Source organism: Rhyacophila brunnea, unplaced genomic scaffold, assembly GCF_057557595.1.
Source record: "Rhyacophila brunnea isolate RB1 unplaced genomic scaffold, BYU_Rbru_1.0 scaffold_4, whole genome shotgun sequence".
Lineage (NCBI taxonomy): Eukaryota > Metazoa > Arthropoda > Insecta > Trichoptera > Rhyacophilidae > Rhyacophila > Rhyacophila brunnea.
Window position 1 is genome coordinate 12,318,966 of NW_028233068.1, and position 21,323 is coordinate 12,340,288.

The 21,323-nt window shown below is 32.6% G+C and overlaps 1 protein-coding gene across 2 annotated transcripts in view; it reads left to right on the forward strand.

Moving 5' to 3' along the window:
• Gk2 (Glycerol kinase 2) overlaps positions 1-21,323 on the forward strand; it is a 57,346-nt gene that overhangs the window by 15,600 nt on the left and 20,423 nt on the right. For both annotated transcript variants that reach the window (XM_085954088.1, XM_085954089.1), the window contains one exon: positions 18,815-18,894. In XM_085954088.1, coding sequence (XP_085810214.1) covers positions 18,815-18,894 — 80 coding nt within the window. The remainder of the gene's footprint in view (positions 1-18,814; positions 18,895-21,323) is intronic.

The following is a 21,323-nucleotide window of genomic DNA, read 5'->3' on the forward strand; positions in this document are numbered from 1 at the left end:
CACAGATACTATTTCCAGGATACTTCGGAAACATAATATTGAAACAATATTCTCAACATCGACAAAGGTCCGAAATATGCTAAGACCAGTAAAGGACTCACAGCCTTTGTACTCGGCAGGTGTATACCAGATAAGCTGTCGTGGATGCCCAAAAAAGTATATGGGCCAGACTTCTAGAACGGTACAGAAGCGTGTGAGTGAACACGAGAGAGCATACCGTCTTAAACATTACACGATGTCGGCAATTGCCGAGCACTCGATGGATACAGGGCACAAATTTGACTTCGAGACCAAGATATTGGGTCGGAATAAAGGATATTTCGCACGATTGGTAAAGGAGGCCATTGAAATCCACAGAAACCCTGAAAACATTAATAGGGATGATGGATTACGATTAAAAACGTCATGGCTTCCGGCACTATCAGCAAAATCTAATATTCGAGCCAGTATCTCCGGTCGTAATGATTGACAGATTACTCTGAACAACGTTTGCTCTTAGATAATCGGATTCCTTTTGACTTTCTTAGAGCAACGTTTACATTCACATACATACACTACATTTCATCATAAAACATATCTCTTGATAATGGCCTCTGCAACGAGCCCGAAACGTCGAGTAAAGAAGGAAGAAGGAGACACGGTGAAAACCCAAGAATATACTACGATAAAAAACAACCGTGAAAGCCTCAAACATTATATTGATTAAATATTCACACTTCGCTGCCAAAAAGCAAAAAAATATTAAATTTTTTCGAAATATTATTATTGATTTTTTTAGGGGGGCGGAAAAGGGCAAGTTAACTGATAATATAGCAAGTGCCACTGACTTTCGTATTTACCCCGTCTATAGCTCATAGGTTCCTTAGACCCCCGCACGTTTCCGGGTATATTCTATATTATATCCGCACTTTGAACAGCTATATACACCTAACTTGTAGTTATAACTACGCGTGATCATATACGAGTTATTACGACCTGTCGCATCCACAAGTAGTTCTCAAATGTGCGTGGCCTAATGTTCATGATTGTTAGAATCGCTAGTGTTCGTTTGTGTCGTCCGCGCTGTCTTGTCTTCTGGTCATGCCGCGAATGAATGTCACGGGTCTTCCGCATGGCGTGCATGTTGTATAATACGCATAGGAGTAAGGCCAACCCATTGGGAAGGCAGATCGACAGCCAAATTATCCGGGTCACGATCCTCAGTCATGGTATTTTTACTAAGAAGAAAAAATAATATTCCATTTGCGTTAATAATTCGTATTTTTCTGCAACTGGGAGGGGCGGTCCGGACCCGTTACCCTCCCCCCTCCCGTGTATGTAAATAATACTTTTAAGTAACGAATTTATTGCTGAAGGGTCTATCATGGCCCCCACAAGGAGGGGGGCCTGACAGGGTTCTAGCCCAGGGGCCCGGGATCTGGGAGGTCCCGGCGTGACGGGTCCTCTTGATAAGTGAGATAAACATTTATCACAAATTTGCTCCAACTGGAAAAAAGTCGCTTGCGGCGCTATTTTACTTAACAAGTATTAAAATTAAAAAAATATCTAGTCCTGTAACAGAATTTTTGATTGTTCTATGTTTATAATTGACAACTCCATAATTCAAGTGAATTTGTAGCTGCAGAATAATAAGCGATCGAATATCTATGGTTTATAAAAATATCAAATTACTTTGCAGTAATATATTCCCAATCCATTTCCAATAAACAACTCAGCTAGACCAGCAAGTCGATTAGGCGAAATGAGAGACCGTGTATTATTACAACATATCACAGCACGTCATTATACCATTGCGGTGTAATAGCTGATTAAACATTTCTCATAGTATTTTCTTACAACTGTAATAACAAATAATATTTCTTTTCGCTACTCAATTTAAAAACGCTGACTCTATATTTATGATTATGTAACAGAATTTAATGTTAATGTACTACCTTTTTATTGTATAAATAACGAAGAACAATTTATCTCAATGTCACTCGAATCAGAGTACTTAGCTAGTAACTATCATGTATAATATACTATTGTACCGATACGCTGCTAATAAATCTCACCCTGCTACATCGTAGACTTCGTCATTATCGTCATCCTCAACCTACACATCGAACACCACACTAGAGTGACCCCAACAAATTTATTCAATAATACAAAATAATCGCTAAAAATACACCGATTACCCTTAATTTTACCTTAAACACCTTTGAAAAAATGCTTTTGTAGAGGGTCTTGCCGCCTATGGGTAGAGGGGCCCGTCAAAATTCTGCCATGGGGGCCCGCTTTAGGATGTGGGGGCCATGGGGTCTATTGTAAATGGTCATCAAATTACCACAAATCGTCCTGTGTTCGAAGTTACAACTAAGCTCATCATCACAGTATAAAAAGTATTGAATGATAATAATTATGTCAAATGTTAGCATGTGGCGCCTTCACTCAGCAAACAACTTTATACTGGTGGATCTATAGACGGTGATTGTAATAATGTCACATAGTACCTACATGGAAGCTTGGAAATTTTCACTTTCAACCTTTTGGATCAGTTTTTAGTTTTGGATATAAAATGCTGTTTCTGCAAATTTGTTTCCCTTTTCAAAGTAAATATTTTAAGATGCCGTGTTTGTTTTACGACAATACACGTATGTGTACGATTACTTAACTTTGCGTCGGAAAGTTTACAGTGTTTACACAGTGGAAAATAATTGATTTATAATGTAGATACCTACCCATAATTTACTCTCAATAATTATAGTAGTTATTAGTTAAAGCAGTGTTTCCCCACCAGATTTTATTTTTTTTCTAAAACTATATTAAGTCCAAATAATATGTTATTATTTCAAACAAAACATTGTAATTATTTATCATGTTACATACATGCATAATTTGTGATATTTTTCCTTCATGAGAGAGGACGTAGGTACTGACCTGAGAAAGCCGACTCTCACATTAAAACTCGTCTCACCTGCAACTTGTGGAATACGTCGATGTGACGTCATCGTTATTTACAAAACACACGTTGCCAAATGGAGCTCCGTAGATTCGTCGAATGCGACTGTTTAGTTTGAAAAAAAAATTACTGATGCAATCGCATTTACTTATTTTTACGTTTCAACGTTTTTATTAGCTCGTATTCTTGTTTGTCCGGTGGTTGTTTGTCCAGTACAAATCTTGCAATCGATTTTTAACTAACTTCCCGACTAGTGAGACATTTGAAACTTTTAGAATGTATCAGAACACGGTGCCAATGAGATACTTTTAGCCATTTTTAAGCAGAATTGAATTCATTTTCAGTTAATTCTGTTTTGTATGGAAAGTTATTTCAGAAAAATCCGTAAAAAGTAAAAGACTATTATTGGTTGCTAAGGGGTGGTCCTAGCAACTAAATTATTAATATATACGTGCGTTACTATAGAAATCAAAATTACATTTCAGTATTCTATATTTGTTTGTTTTTTAATTACTTCATGTCAAGTACAAGTTTGAGCATATTGAGCATAATAATTCAACAGAAAATTTAAAAACGTTGTATATAAAAAGTTCTTTTTATCTTGTAATTATTGTTTAATTATGTATATAATATATTTCTATGGATTTTAATCTATGGTCTTTCGTGTGTGCGTAAAATATTAAACTGTTCTAAATAATTTGTATCTCCATGCATAGGTATATAGGTACATAATAATATATTCAAAATGAACTGTTGTTATATCACCGTGATTAGCTTATCTTATCAATATTCTAACACAATAAAATAGTAATATTGTCTCATTAAAAATAATATATCATTAATTAGGCAAACAGTTACAAGAGTGAAAGTACAACCATATGTTGACGTTTTAATTTTGCCTATGGATGATGCCACCGTCTATAGATTCGTTATATTACATTATTATATAATATGTATGTATTGTTTATCAACTTTCACAAGTCTCTCCTCCATTTTTTACAACGTTTTTATTAGTTCGTATTATTATTTGTCCGGTGGTTGTTTATCCAGTACAAATCTTGCAATCGATTTTTAACTAACTTCCCGGCTAGCAAGACATTTGAAACTTTTAGAATATATCAGAACACGATGCCAATGCATTCTTTTAATACTTTTAGCCGTCTTTAAGTAGAATTGAATTTATTTTCAGTTAATTCTGTTTTGTATGGAAAGTTATTTCAGAAAAATCCGTAAAAAGTAAAAGACTATTATTGGTTGCTAAGTGGGTGGTCCTAGCAACTAAATTATTAATATATTATACGTGCGTTACTATGAAAATCAAAATGACATTTCAGTATTCTATATTTGTTTGTTATTTATTTACTTCATATCAAGTACAAGTTTGAGCATATTGAGCATAATTATTCAACAGACAATTTAAAAATGTTGTATATAAAAAGTTCTTTTTATCTTGTAATTATTAAGTCATCTGTTTAAAGTACAGAACATCTACAACATCGTAATGGATTGAATTTTTAAAAAATAGTAACGGTGTTTCCTTGCCACATTGCTGAAAAAAGAATGTCGGCCATTCTTTTCATAACTATTGTCAAATCAAATTTTTTTTGGATGCGGACGTTGTGATCAAGAAATTCTTGAGAAATAATCAGAAATGGGCCAATCTTGAATCTCGAGAAATTATTTTTTTCCGAAACCTGGAGAATTCTCGTTTCTCGAGAAATTATTACTTGGCTGAGCTGCCGACCGCAACCGAAATTAAAAAAAAACCTGAAAGGAATTTCTCAAGAAAACCTTATTATCGGTAAAAGAAATGCCTCGACTTTCATTCAGAGTGGAATTTATTAAATTTCTGATCCTCGATTCTCGAGAAACGAAAAAAGTCGAGAAATCATAAGTATATTATCTTGATGGACCTAAAAGATCTTTGAAGATTCCTGAGAGGTTATTTTTTGATAGTAATATTTTTATTATGATACAATACCGATACTGTGTATTGACATTTTTTTTCTATATGACATTCCTACATATTACATATTATGACCCACAATATTATGGAAAATTTTATAACGAAAAATTCTGATTTATGTAACACGATTGAACGCCTATGGATTAGTGAAGTGTAAAAACCTTCAATTTACGCATGTCTACATAATCATTCATGCACTCTTTGTTAAGTACCTACTTATTAAGGCCGACCGGTTATAGGAGTGGTTCCCAACCTTTTTTTGGTTGGAGGAACTCTATGAAATCTCGCGGTACCTCTACCTGACTGACACAGTATGGCCATGGGCATGGCCCCCACATCTTGAAGCGGGCCATGAGACTAGGTTCAGCGGCCCCTCTACCTATCGCTATGGTTAAAGACAGTGGTGTTTAAGTTAAAATTAAGGGTACCTATTCAGTGTATTATTAGCGTTTTTTGTATTTTAATGTATCATCTTGAATTGTGGAGTTGTCGAGTATCGATACACAATAATCAAAAAATTATATCACACCTTCGCGAAATTATTTTTAAAATTTAATGGTCAAGAAGTATAGTAGCGACGCAGGCGACTTTTTTACTATTAGAACAAATTTGTGATGTATGTTTATCTCTGTTATCTGGTCTTCCCGCCACGCCGGGCCCCCCTTGATCCCCGGCCCCCAGGCTAAAGCCCTGTCAGCCCCACCCTTGTGGCAATGGCCACGGGTAAAATAGAAATACCAAACATACTCACTTTACGTCTGGAATACTGGTTGCAAACAAGCGTTGTGTATATGTATATTTTACAAAGATTTTGTATTTCATATATATAGTTAAAGCGTGTACATACATACACATGCGTTTTATTATTTAACAGTTTTCAATAATAACTATAACACGAATTTAACGAAGCAAAACTTTCACAATTCTTCATTGACCTTGAATATTAATTTTTGTTTACTTTTACACACCCACGATGGCCGCGCGGCTTAAGCATCGGCCTATAGCGTCGTGGGTCCCAGGTTCGAATCCTGGGTCTGGCAAGTACACATATTGTTTTTCAATTTTTGTATGAGTCAGAGTATGGACCTAATGGGTTGAGCAAGTGGCTGACATCCATATCACGTAAAAACAAAGTCTGCTTCCACTCATTGGAGGCACATAAGATCTTATTAGGATCGGACATGGGCTTACTCTTACAAAAAAGTTTCACAGGTTTCCGCAGAACTGGTTGAGAATCACTGAATTACAGTATGTTAACTTGTTATTTCTTCTTGTTACAGATATCTCATTAGTAATTATAATCAATATTGGTTGTGACTTAAACCAGTGACAATTATCGTATTTTTTCATAATATTGTTGGCTTGTTAGTTTTGTAAAAAAAATCAGGTAAGTAGGTACCAATATTTTTGGATTTCCGTGCAAATTAGAATGTGATGTAGGTACCGTTCATTAAATGGTATTATTTAAATTGTTGTGTTAAAATGTGATCGAGCATTTCGGTTAATCTCAGGTTTGAATAGCATTCCTACAGAAGGTCTGCCATTACTAAACCGTTTGTGTCTTGTCAAGAGCAAGAATCCAATGTGTTTTGCGGTTAACTTATTTTTGTGATAAGTATATAACCTTCACTCTGTCGAGGCCTATTTGCTCCAAACAAGACAGAAAATATTAACTAATAAATGATATGTGATGTAATATGATAATCATTTATATCATTCTATAATAATGTTTTGTTCCGCATATCCGTATTAGCTAGGGTTGCCAGCCATCCTGGTTTGACCGGAAGAGTCCAGAGCGGAAGTCCCTGTCCATAGCCATTTTTTGTGCAATTTTATATCTGTGTATAAATATAAATTAATCTATGATTGTTTTATAAATGTGATTAAAAATTAATAAATGTAAAAAATCTTAATACCACTGCACATTCATGTACCGAAATATGACTATATTCTAAAACATTAGAGCGAGAGGTTTAAAAGAATACTATTTTATGTAACAAAAATACTTTATGCAGTCATCAAATGTTTAAAATAAATATAAAGGATAATAAGGCTTCAAAATTATATAAATAGATTATCTACAACGTTTAAGGAGTGTCCAGGATCATGGTTTGAAAATACAATAAAAACTCAATTTTGACCTACGACGAGCATGTGGGCCGTTAATGAATTTAAAAAAAAACTAACCAACAACATGTGTAATATTTATTCTCAATTCAACAAAAATAAATAAATATGACTGAAAAGGTGTCCACTATTTTTGTTAAATCGCACATAGCATACCAAACCTATTATGTTTGAGGTTGGGCAGGGTTTAATTGATTTACTAAACAGCACCATACATTCAAATTGAATTCTAAGTTCAACGCAAACAAATAAGTATTACAAAGTTTAGTGTGTAGGTACTATTCATGTCAAATCTTAACAGCCTACCTCCAACCTCGCCACTGGTATATACTAATATACTATGACGTGTGAGTGAATGGGGCATTGTGCAGGACTCAAAATGGACACGAATTTCTCTTTCTCCGTCTCGTGGAAAAGTAAATATTATGTTCCGGTTCGTGAATTATAAAGCAATACAATTTATTTTTGTAGACTACCTATATATAAAATTAGATACTGTAGCGTCGTGACTTCGAAAAGAGACCCATAGATGGTCCGGCCCATTGATTGGACGCCGTAAGCGCTATGTAGACAGATTAGGATTTAACTCTATGTTCTCCGTAATTGGTATTTCTCACAGTCTTACAACCAGTCAGCTTTGTCTGATTAGCTCTGACCCTTTTGATCGTACAGGTCCTCTATTTTGAAACTAAGCACCTTACATTATCGAAATTCGTTTCTAGTGATACGTGTGGTTTCTAGTTGTCAAATGTGATACCTACCTTAACTGAACTAATCCTTTGGCAAGTTCATCTGGTTATTTGGTCGAGCGAGTCATCTTATCTTGTTAATCTGTTTTCGTGTACCGTTTGAAGTATTCTCTGTTATTTTTGATTAATCTCTGTGAACTCTGAATAGATACTAAAACCAGAAGTGTTTCTATTTTATAAATAAAAAAACATACTATAATACTAAATATAAGTATTGATATTTTCGAAATATTATCGAGCGCTCCGGTTTGTAAAATTTTACATTTCGAGCACTGGTATTATGGTCATAAATACCTGCCGAACGATAAGAATTTATCGTCGCTGTTTTAACTTAGTTGCGTCCAATTACATCCATACCTAGAAGGTCATTCGGTCATGCATGTTTTATTTTTATTTTCAACTGCATAACAGTGTTGCCATAATAATGTCTGCCGCTAGTTTGAAGCATCGAATTCGTAAGGTAGACACCTGGATATCCAATTTTTAATTCGTAATTAATTACATATTGTGCGTATGTCGGACGTCTTAGTATTATTTTAATACATATTTATTATTACTACTAAAGGCCGGATCTTTCAAGTTTTTAACCGTCAACCCATAAAAAAACACATTAAAATGGTGGACGATCCAATATCCTAAGGAGACTTTTGCCCAAATGATTCTTAGTATGGATTTCTACAATTTGTCAGTTGTTTTTTCTGGCAGCTCAGGTGCGATGGTAATTATTGTAATTAAGATAATCGTCTTGCCAATATTATAACGCGACTTGCGGCTACGACAAACGAATTCAAATTCGCAAAATGCAATTAAAAAGATCGCATTACAAAATTGATGGTTTGTTTTATTGCAGGTAAGTAATGGTAAACCATTTTTATAAAATGCGTGTAGAATATGTTTTTTCATAATTAAATATCGAATAGCTTTTGCGTACCTACCACTAATATAAATACAAATATTGGAAGATTTTGTCCGCTGACCCGTTTTATGTTCTAAATGTATCATATTGATACCTATTAGTATTACAAGCAACAATACCGTACCTACATATCGATAAAAAAGTCACATACCTACTTGTTTATTTCTTTAGATATTTAAGTATTTTGAAGATGCTCTGCCCAAACTGGTCTATTTGATTATAAACTATTGACATTGAAGAATTTCATCAAATCGATCGTAAGAAATTTCATCTTCAAAATACCAGTGGCGTACATCTGAAGATGCGAGACATCCCTGAAAATATTCGTTTGAACCTACTATTATAATATTATGTATTGCGTAAGCCGTAATTGCATTCTTCTAAAGGTTTTGCAATATAATATTGCTTCAGATTTTCACTTAGTCATTGTATTACGTTAATATTTATTGTTGTTTAATTTAATAAAACGCATTTTTTTGTAGTACTTATTCCACTTTTAATCAATAAATTAGGACCAGTTTCGTTCGCATCAGAGGGACATTTTCAACTGAACAAGGGAAGATTCAGTTGAAAATGTCCCTCTGAGGCGGACGAAACCGGTCCTAATTTATAGATTAAAAGTGGAATAAGTACTACAAAAAAAATGGAGCCATTGTCGAAAACTACCCAATCAAGACTCGTAACTGGACAAAATCTGACATTCGAATGAAATTTTCAAAATTGCGTCCTATGGTAGTTCGTAGTTTAAAAGTGGAATAAGTACTACAAAAAAAATGGAGCCATTGTCGAAAACTACCCAATCAAGACTAGTAACTGGACAAAATCTGACATTCGAATGAAATTTTCAAAATGGCGTCCTATGGTAATTCGTAGTTCCATTTTTGGCCATTCTACAGGTAAGTTTGTAGGTGTGTAACATTAAAAAAAGTCCCGCCGTCCCATTTAATACATTGTACGCTAAAGGCGCGCCGATTAGGTGGCCATTCGACATAATTAGCATTATATTTAAATGTTGTTATTAAAAAGAAATTATCTGATATATGATTATATTATGTATTTGATTTAAATACTTACATATTATAAAGTGTAAAGAACTATTCATCACATAAAACGACTGGTACCTAGATACATATTTCATTAAAACACTTTATAATATGTACTTTCGTACTTTTTCCACATTTATTCCATAATGTTGATATTCAACCGATTTTATCCTAATGGACATTTTCAATTGAATAACAGTACAAAATATAGGTAGGTACATATTATTGCATAAAAAGTCAATTAAGTATAGAGGACGTGGGAGTCGATTGTTTACTTGAACTAACTTGTTGGTGATATTTGTCCTTATTTATTAAATGACTGGTTTATATACATTAAGAAATAGCGTAACTTCAAAACTGTGAAAAATTTGCTGTGTTTAAAATTCACCTGCCGTAGGTGTATGTATCAAAAAAGGTTCCCGACCAATGACAAAAACTTGAAGACGATTTTATTGCTTTTGTCGCATGATACGTACAAGAAACCCACAACTTAAAAATGAATTATTTTCCATACGATAGTATGTATCATCATCAGCTGTAGTATATACCAATATTGCATATAAATTTATGTTTACATTTTAGATATAATAGTGCAACCATCTATAATACCGTGGATTTACAAGAATAAAATTACAAAGCGGCAGGTTTACATAGGTCGTAAGTGCATTTGCTAGTCACGCAGCCTTCGCTATCGAGGCTTGATAATTATATATTATATACTTACACAATATTATATATGTGACATATTATAATATTTAGGAATATTATATTTCATCCATTGTTGTTATTTTTAAGTTAATAAGTCAAAAGAATAATATCAACTAAGATTTAATAACAATAAACAAAAATGCAAAATGTACAAAGTGTTTAAAAGTACCTTATACACCTTCTAGAGGAAAGTGGTATAATGGTCCCTATATCTAACGGGTACGAGTGGCAAAAATATTAATCAATAAATTCTAATTGATTTATGTTTTGTACTAGGTATTCTATTAGTCATTATTTACGACCCGGCTTATGCCTTCTGGCTTATGGCCTTCTGGCTTCTTCGTGCACTATGCGCACTCACCGATCGTAAATGCACATTGACATAATAAAAGATTGTTAAACCTTCTTACCTATTAGTAAAGGATCAAGTAAAAAACAAATTTTGATTATCTGAAGTGTTTGTAAAAAACCGTAATGAATATATTACATACTATTAATACATTCAATAGGTAAGCCCGTTAAATCGTCATTTTCCGTAAACAATGGAACCAGCTAATGTGAAATATCACAAAATATACCTACTCACTAAATAAAAACAAATAAACAATTTTAAGCTATAATCCATAATCGTTAAAACTGAAGTGATCTCGGATTTTAAGAAAATACGTAGATCAGTTAATAAACGCGCAGGTTAAGTTTTTTTTTGTTTTTTCTACCATATTACTATAACATCAAATTATAGTTTCATGTGTGAACTCCCAGATTGGATAAATCAATGAACTATTAGAACCAAGGTCAACTTGTTAAGGCAAATGGTAGGCACTGCAACTGTGTTATACCTATTTATATCTAATATTTTCTTGATAAAATAATTTATTATCAATGGTATTAGGTACTATATATACACAATGTATCAATGTCGACTAATTATGATTGTATCATTTTGATAACTTCCGAAATAAATAATTATATCGGGTTTATATATTTCATTGAAATAATACTATGATATATAATTTATAGTATTAGGGAGTAGCAATTAACAGAAAACGCATGTACTTACATATTTTGCATGATGAATATAAAGTTTTTGAAAATGGCCTATAAAATTTCAAAAAAACATTACAACATCAGTACCTATATATTAAAATTGAATATCTCAATATGTCCAACCACTTGCTTGAAACACAAAAGTACGATTTGAAGTATCTTTCGTACGAAACTTTTTCTAAAGGGTTTCATTAACCACATAGGTCCGATATTCCCCATTTTACCCATCCATAAATCCATATAATATAATAATATGTTTTCATATTATATATTTTCGTAGTATCAACATAATATACGAAATCATTCAGATTTGGTACGATTTTAATAATACACTAGCTGTCAGGTCCTTCTCATTATGGGAGCAAGTGTGATTTGTTATTTGATAGTGAAAATAAAAGTAGTTTAGTAGAAATTTTAAACTTTGATTACAATAATAGGTATGTATATAAAAAGTGGAATATTATTAAATATTATAGATATTACTATTAACAACTAATTTTTCCACTCTATACGTAAGCGCTTCATTAATTTCTCTAAATAGTATAGTATATCTACCTACTAATAGCAGCGTTTCTATATAATTAAGTATCGATAAAGTCTCTTGCACATATTATCAATATCATTTATTTCATATTTCATTGTACCTACTACATCGTACAACTTATTTTTCTGAAAAACATAGGTTCCATAAATTATTAACGCATTTTTTAATTAAAAAATGTTGTAATATTCGAGTCCGTCCCAAAAAAAAGGACTCCAGATATCCGGTGTCTAATTACTACTGTTGTGTACTTTGTACACGTTGATATTATTTGCTCGATTACGTAGCGCACTGTCTCAAAAATCACATATCTACACGCGTTACCTGGGATCAAAGTTCGATATCGGGCTGGGCATATTATACAGCCAATATTTATTTTACACAATATCAAATCAATCCGATTCTCACTAGTGAATCAGAGAATATCGTAGTATCGATTCTCAACCTTTTTTGTTTGACGGAACCCTTGTGACATTTAAAAAAAAAAATTTAAAACATATTGTGGACATTACAAATTATAAGCTTAAGACGTTCACAACATGACATGAAACATTATTATAAAGAAGGGAAAAAAGTAATAAAAGCGATAAAGATGAAAATATAAAAAGATAACATAATATAAACGTACAAAAGCAGTGTGATAACTGATAAGATAACTATGTTCAACCAAATTGCTTCGGGTGTTGATATATTCCACTTGCATGAGGGTGAGTTTAGGTGGACGCTATTTTATAAATTCTTAAAATAGGGCCTCCTTAGCAAACTCTGTGTATTTTGAACTTCTATAGATGTGCAATTATATTGTGTTCTCTTTTTATATTTTCATTTTTATCGCTTTTATTACCGTTTTCCCCTTCTTTATAATAATGTTTCATGTCATGTTGTGAACGTCTTAAACTTATAATTTGTAATGTCCACAATATGCTAAAAATAAATAAATTAAAAATACAATAAAATTATACCTAAAGAAGTTCAAACAAGTACACCGAGTTTGCTAAGGAGACCCCATTTTAAGAATTTGTATAATAGCGTCCACCGAAACTCACCCTCACGCAAGTGGAATATATCAACACCTGAAGCAATTTGGTTGAACACAGTTATTGCCCCCCAATTGGCATTACCAGTGACAGGTTGGTTCTGCACATTGGAAGAATAAACAACTCATGCCCTCTATTTCTAAGATAGTTTTGTTGTTTTTATTTAATAAAACGCAATTTTTTTGTAGTACTTATTCCACTTTTAATTAATATATTAGGACCGGTTTCGTCCGCCTCAGTGAGACATTTTCAACTGAATACATTTTTTTAAAACAATATTTATCAAGCAAAATTCAAAGCGATAGAAATAATATAACAATAGGTACATAAATAATTATCCGTCCAATAATACCTTCCCAATAACATATTAATTTAAAACTAATGAGGTTGGACATCAATATTTCATACTACGTCAGGGGCATTAAACAAATTATTTAAAATATTAACAAACCACAAAATATGAAACAATCTACACTTACAATAACATTAATATCAACAAATAATCAGTCAAAATTTACAATAAAAATTTTATAAAAAATAAAATAAACAATATTATCAATTGAAGTGAGATCGAATAAAAAAACAAATACAACCAAAATATGAGTCAAAATTAAATAAAAATTAAAATAATAAATAATGTACAATATATAAAGTTATGTTATGACAATCCCAAATATTAAATAGGGTATAACAATGGAGAAGACACAAAATATAATTGATCATTTAACAAATTAGAATTGGCCAAAAATTTATACCTATTAATTTCTAGGATTTCCTGTTTATCCAATTTTATAGATTTTTCATTGAAATGCAGGATTTTAAAATTTTTACTGATATTAAAAGAGTGATTATTTAAACTTAAATGATTTCCAAAAGCTGAAGATGCATTACCATTTTTGGCACAGGCTACTTTGATCCTAGTATTAAAAGAACGTCCCGTCAACATATTTGGCATCACAAGAGTCACAACTTAATAAATAAATTCCACTTTGGTTAAGTTTATCTAATCTATCTTTAGTATTCACCAGTATTGAATTCAAATTTTGTGTGTTGTAAAATGTTATATTGAAAAGTTTTTTATAGTTACATTAGTAGTATATAGTTTTTTATAGTTACATTGAGGCGGACGAAACCGGTCCTAATATATTAATTAAAAGTGGAATAAGTACTACAAAAAAATTGCGTTTTATTAAATAAAAACAACAATACAATGCAGTTCCATGGATTGACAGTTAAGGGGGGACATGCTCGTCGAAGGTCAAAATTGAGTTTTGATTGTATTTTCAAACCATGATCCTGGACACTCCTTAAACGTTGTAGATAATCTATTTATATAATTTTGAAGCCTTATTATCCTTTATACTTATTTTAAACATTTGATGACTGCATGAAGTATTTTTGTTACATAAAATAGTATTCTTTTAAACCTCTCGCTCTAATGTTTTAGAATATAGTCATATTTCGGTACATAACTGTGCAGTGGTGTTAAGATTTTTTACATTTATTAATTTTTAAACGCATTTATAAAACCATTAGCATAATTTATTACGAGATAATTTTTGTAAAATATTCACGATAAAAAATTATATTGATAATCTCTGTGATCCCAAATTTGACAAGAATTAGGCATTTTATTATTCAAAAAATCGGCAAGATTAACACATTTGAAGATGATTCTAAAGATACTCATTATAAGCTATGTTTTTGACCATTCAAGTGTGATAAACAACTTATGAATAATGATTGCTTTATAATAATTATTGACCTAAGAATAAGGTAGTGTTTTTTTGAAATACGCCATTTCTTTTGTCATTCCCCAGTGGTTAAGCTACAACATACGGCCGTAGCCATAAATTGACAAACTATAATTGAAGTAGGGAGTAAGATGATATTGACGCGCGTGTTTGAACATGTACCGTTTAAAAAAAAAATTGAAAAAATTCAGTTAGGTACATGTTCAAACACGCGCGTTAACATAATTTTACTCCCTACTTTAATTAGAGTTTGTCAATTTATGGCTACGGCCGTATGTTGTAGCTTAACTACTAGGGAATGACAAAAGAAATGGCGTATTTCAAAAAAACACTACCTTATTCTTAGGTCAATAATTATTATAAAGCAATCATTATTCATAAGATGTTTATCACACTTGAATGGTCAAAGACATAGCTTATAATACGTATCTTTAGAATCATCTTCAAATGTTTAATATTGCCGATTTTTTGAATAATGAAATGTCTAATTCTTGTCAAATTTGGGATCACAGAGATTATCAATATAATTTTTTATCGTGAATATTTTACAAAAATTATCTCGTAATAAATTATGCTAATGGTTTTATAAATGCGTTTAAAAATTAATAAATGTAAAAAATTTTAACACCACTGCACAGTTATGTACCGAAATATGACTATATTCTAAAACATTAGAGCGAGAGGTTTAAAAGAATACTATTTTATGTAACAAAAATACTTCATGCAGTCATCAAATGTTTAAAATAAGTATAAAGGATAATAAGGCTTCAAAATTATATAAATAGATTATCTACAGCGTTTAAAGAGTGTCCAGGATCATGGTTTGAAAATACAATAAAAACTCAATTTTGACCTTCGACGAGCATGTCCCCCCTTAACAAAATAAAAGAAATCTAAGATAGTTATCAGGTAAACACAGGTCAACACTGCCCATAATGGCAGAAATTCCGTCCGAAACTGTTAATTTAAAAAAAGACTGCACATTTGCTAATTTTATTCGATTAACTATAATAATTATGTAAATTATTCGGTATAAGTCTGTTTACTGGAATCCAGGCGGGAACAGCGACAATTTTCATAGCCAATTTCGGCAAGAATTCATGAATAATTCAAGAATTTTAACCTAACTTAACAATAATACAGGATATCGGCTATTTTCAAAATTTGTTTGCCTCTGGCTTCCACTAAACAAACGAGATTCGTTCGTACTTCCATCACTCATGATGGCAATCTTCTTGAATGCATAATGGAGTTGCACACCGCCATCTTTAGATTAATAAAGCCTGAGCATAACTTTTTGCACAATCAACGAGTGGTCCACTGCCATACTATTTATTGATAACGTACTAGCAAGCAGAGTTTAGTATTCTACAATGACTGAAGAGTATAAATAAGTTATTAGTTATTGTCGTTTAGAATCGACTGACACATTTACAAACGTCCTAGTGTAATATGATATTATTATACACAGAAGAAGTTTACATATTTTGATCGTCACTTCCAATTATTAATAACACATAACCATTAAATCAGATGAACTCCAAGGTCTCCAAGATACGTTAAAATAATCTGAAACTAAGAATACTCCGACAAGTGAACACGACAGACGCGTCAGTATGAGCAATATATAGACAATGACAGGTCATCCATAGACAACGAGAGGGGCGAAAAGTAGGACCAGTCGTGTAATGTATCGGCTTCCTTCTTCAGTGGGCAATGGGTTGCATCACAGACCTTGAGTTCCCTCGGTTGCATTTTTCCAAGAATCGTATGACTGTAATTGTCTTGCCGAGAAATTATTAACTAATTTAAAACCATCGTATTTCTTGCCGTTACATTATTAGATAAGTACATAAAACGTACGGCTCCAAATAGGACCCAATCGCCTATAGTAGTAGAGTAGTAGAGTAGTAGAGTAGTAGGCAATGGAATTTTGAAGAGTCGCCCGGTGGGTAGCTGTGATAATAATTTCCGATAACGGAATTGATAAAACAAATTATAAATAAACCAGCTTTTTATCACTTTACCGGTTTTATTTTTGGCATTTACGATGCGCGATGACGTATTAATTTAAACATATCAAATATTTTTTTACATTTAAGTAATAAAAAAGATAACAGCATTGGGGGCAAATTTCATGGTTCATTCAACATTTTATAACAGCGCTATGTACCTACGTTTCGTCATTTCATGCGTACCAATTTATTAGGTAGATGCTGCATTATCCGAAATACCTACTAGATTATACGCTTTATAACTTTGCACTTTTTACTACACTGATACGCCTCTTTGCCTGATTACCTCGCATAAAATCAGATCAAATTATATTCACATGTATTATGTAATAATTATTAATAAATAATTTAGTAGATTTATATATCTACAAATATATATTTTTAGAATATATTACTTACATCATTTTCATCCTAGCGCCGGAGTGCAAAGTTATAAAGCATTAATTACTCTCTTTACCTCACTAATTTTGCTGCGATACATCGCGTTGTGATTTTTGGGCGACTGAGGCCATTCGTTCCATTTCTTTTGATTGTATTTATTTATATTAGTAACAATAATAATATATTCATTGACATGTTTTCTTTTTCAAGTAAATGGGTAACGTTTTTTAGTCATCTTTACACGATTTAAAAATACCCCCGTCGCCGTCACGAAACAAATTGACGTGTTCACAGCTCGACGTTCGGTCTCCGAGTGCCAGCGCAGTGTTTCCAAGTCAAAATTTAAAATTTCAGTAGATTTTGAAAAATGTATATTAGATATGATTTAAGACTAATAAGAATAAAAATAACTAATAATATTAATTTATTGTAAACAATGATGATATTAATGGGTAAAATGGCGCTCTTGGGTAGAGTTACAATGCTTTATTCGTCAATTTAGAAGTGTAACACATAAAAAAAGTCGTGCGTAAATCATTTCAAGTTTATTATTATAATAATCATCAGTAAACTTACAATTATCGAGAAACACAAATATCAGTAGATTTATTGAATTTCGAAAAAAAAAATCAAAAATTCAGTAAGTAGGTATATTGACAAAAAATATCAGTAGATCTACTGAAATTTCAGTATACATGACAACACTGTGCCAGCGAGATATATAAAATCCAACTGTCTACCAAAAATTTATACGTTGAAGCACTTTCAATTCATTAAAGGTGGAATGATAATTGACAATGCGTATTGAATGTGTTTTGTGCCCGATCTAATAGGTTTGGAGGTATTCTTTCGAGAATTTCGTCTTTGCGATAAACCGCTGTTTGGCGTTTAAAATATACCTATCAATAGTTACGTTGCTAGGATTAAAAAATATATATTTTAAACTCTTGTAAACAGTCTCACCTACTTTATATGAAACACGACTAGTGTGGCATGGCTATGAATTATTGCCCAGGACAAGTTCAGACTTTAATTCGCCCCCCCCCCTGCAAGTCCCTTTGGCACACCGGAAGAAAATCACTGTGGAAAAAAACTTTGTTACATTATTTTGTAAAATTAAATGAGTGGTAATTTTGTTTGTGACCAACTTGTAATACCTACCTATTATGTTTTGTTTATCTGCCCGTCTTGCTCTTTCAAAGTCAGCTGCATATTATTGTGACTTCCAACCGAAAACAGGTTGCACTAATTAGATATGAAATCGGATTTTTGACATTAGAAAGTTGTTATTATTGACAAGTAGAATAGGTAGATACCTATCTAATGGTTTTAATTTACAAAATGTCGCCGGCTTATTTTTCGAACATCCAGGTGCGTTTGCGGCTAAAATCATGCCAGTAATATTCTCTTCCCCATTGATTACTATATTAATTGTTTCCTTATGGAATTCTCATTTTATTTCATAAACTGATTGTCATTGCAATTTTAATGACGCATCCGTCTAAGCACTTTGACCGTTTAAAATTATCATTCATTAATCGTTACTGTGCGTGTTTCTTATACTAATTGTTGAATTTGATTTGTTTCAGTCAAAAGAATGGAGTCTGTGGACGGCAACCGCCCCCTAGTTGGAGTCATTGACGAGGGGACAAAATCTGTTCGATTCGTGGTAAGTGTACATTTTTTCATTAGTTTTTTTATCTCGTTAATCTTATTGTCAGTAAATTGCAGAATAATTAAACACGTATGCTAACGGTGTATTGAGACCTGTTTCATGTTTGGCGAACGGTGCTATTTCACACCTTACTTTCTTTCTAAATTAACATATTATTGTGTATTTGGATCCAGGGCAATTGTGTTTGAGATATTTCGCCGTTATTTATAAATACCTCTTACTACATCGAAAGAAGAGGTCGAGAGAATAGCTGAAAACCAATAATCTTAAAACAAATTGAGTTGTAGTTATAGAGTATTAATTAAGTTATAAAAATATCTGGAAGGAAATGTTTTCAGCCTGGCAACATATCTTTATAAATTTTAAAATAATCTCTGGTTTTTACAGTTGAGTTCAGTTGTTTTACCGCCATAAAGTTTAAAAATATTTTTCGTGTTTTTTTTTTTTTTTATTAAAATTATTTACTAACGCGATATATTATAAATACAAATTAATATAAATTGTTAATAGTTAGATATACCGACTTATTATAATGTGTTGTTTAAAATCAAGTTAGTGTCTATTTTCATTTTTTAAATGCACAGCTGTAATTATTATTTTTTCTAATCTTCAAATCAAATCAAAAGAAATTGTTATTTTTATAAACTGTTTCTTTTATCCAACGAATAATTCACAAGATTTAGGTTTTTAATTAGGGCACTTAATTGATACCTTGATTTAAAACACAAAAACCTATAGTCAGAAATTATCGCAATTTGATTAGAATTTCATCTAAAAACTACTACTGCTTAATTTCGTCGTAATTAGATAGGGCGCCCGTAGCTTAATTGGTAAAACACATTAGCGCGAATCCAGTGATAACAGATTCAAATCCCGCGTAATATAATGTGAGGTATGGTATTTTTAAATTATACAAAATAATCGACATGGCTCTGTACATAGATATTTTTTTTTCGACCATGTCCGATCCTAATAGGATCATATGGGCCTCCACAGAGTAGAGGTTTGTATTAACAGACTTTGTTTTTTACGATAAATGGATGTCAGCCACTTGCTCAACCTATTAGGTCCATACCCTGACTCACACACAAATTTAAAAACAATATGTGTACTTGCCAGACCCAGGATTCGAACCTGAGACCCACGGCGTGATAGTCCATCGCTGAAGCCGCGCGGCCACCGTGGATGTAACTATATAACATAGGTACACTCTATTAATATAATTAGACTTATATGCATCTGAAAAACTACTTATGTCTGCATATCTCAATTATATTCTTTTTAAAACTTTAACAGGCCTAGAGGACCAATGACAGTAGCGTATTTATTAATAGAAGTGAAACAATCACAAACACCCAGGTTTTGAGAAAATCACATAAAAATATTGTGTTCTCACCGGGATCGAACCCCGACGTCTGGATGGAAGGTCAGCGCCTTGTAACGACTAGATAATTCACCCATGCTTTAGCAATATTAAAATACATGTGTGTGTGTACCTATAATGTTATCACATCCGGACTAGCTCAAAAAATATAACAAACAGCGGTATAGCATATGAATCCCCATCCCTGTGAGAAATAATACCTACTTATCTGAAGGTCGTGGATACCATGATGTATGTTCAAAATAGTTCAAGCTCCCAGTACTTCACCTTAGAATGTTCAATTAATTATATTGTAAATTAGAAAGGGCCACTTCGCCTTGATTCCTCCAACTGTGTTTACCAAAACACGGGGGACATAACAGGGCAAAGAATGAAATAATAAAATCGTTTAGGTTCCGAGATCGGACACTATGAAATTTATTGAAACAAGTAACACGCGGCTCAACCGCCAAAGTATATTAATAAAGAGTTACAATTTAAATCGAACAAATGCCATGCCTAACACAACAAAACTAGAGTTTCTGTGGGGAGTTATTAATGGTTAAAAAACAGGAATCTAATCCTCTAGACAAGTGATACAATAAATACAGTGTGAGTGCGTCCGCCATTTCGGTGCGTTCAGGCGTCCGAAACCTGGCACGCACGCTTCGTTCAAAACAGGACTTTCCTCGTTGCACTCAGGATGTTGACTACCGTACGATCCACGCGCACACAATCGCCTACCCACGCGCAGGAGATACCAACTTAAAAATTGATTCCGCTGCAGTCGGCCATGTTAACAACGTTTAATTTCCGAGGCAAAGTGTTGCCATTAAAATGTTCAAACGTATTTATTCTAAGGTACTTGAATAAATTACGTTACAGCCTTACGCACTGCACCACGAGAGTCGCGAGAGTACGTGGGATTTGCCTGTTTGTTTTTAAACCTACTCATATTATGTAGGTACACAACTTCCATACTATAATACCCACAGCTCTCGAAATGGAAAAGTTTACGAACCGGAGCGCTCGACAAATTTTCTGAAGATATTTACATAGT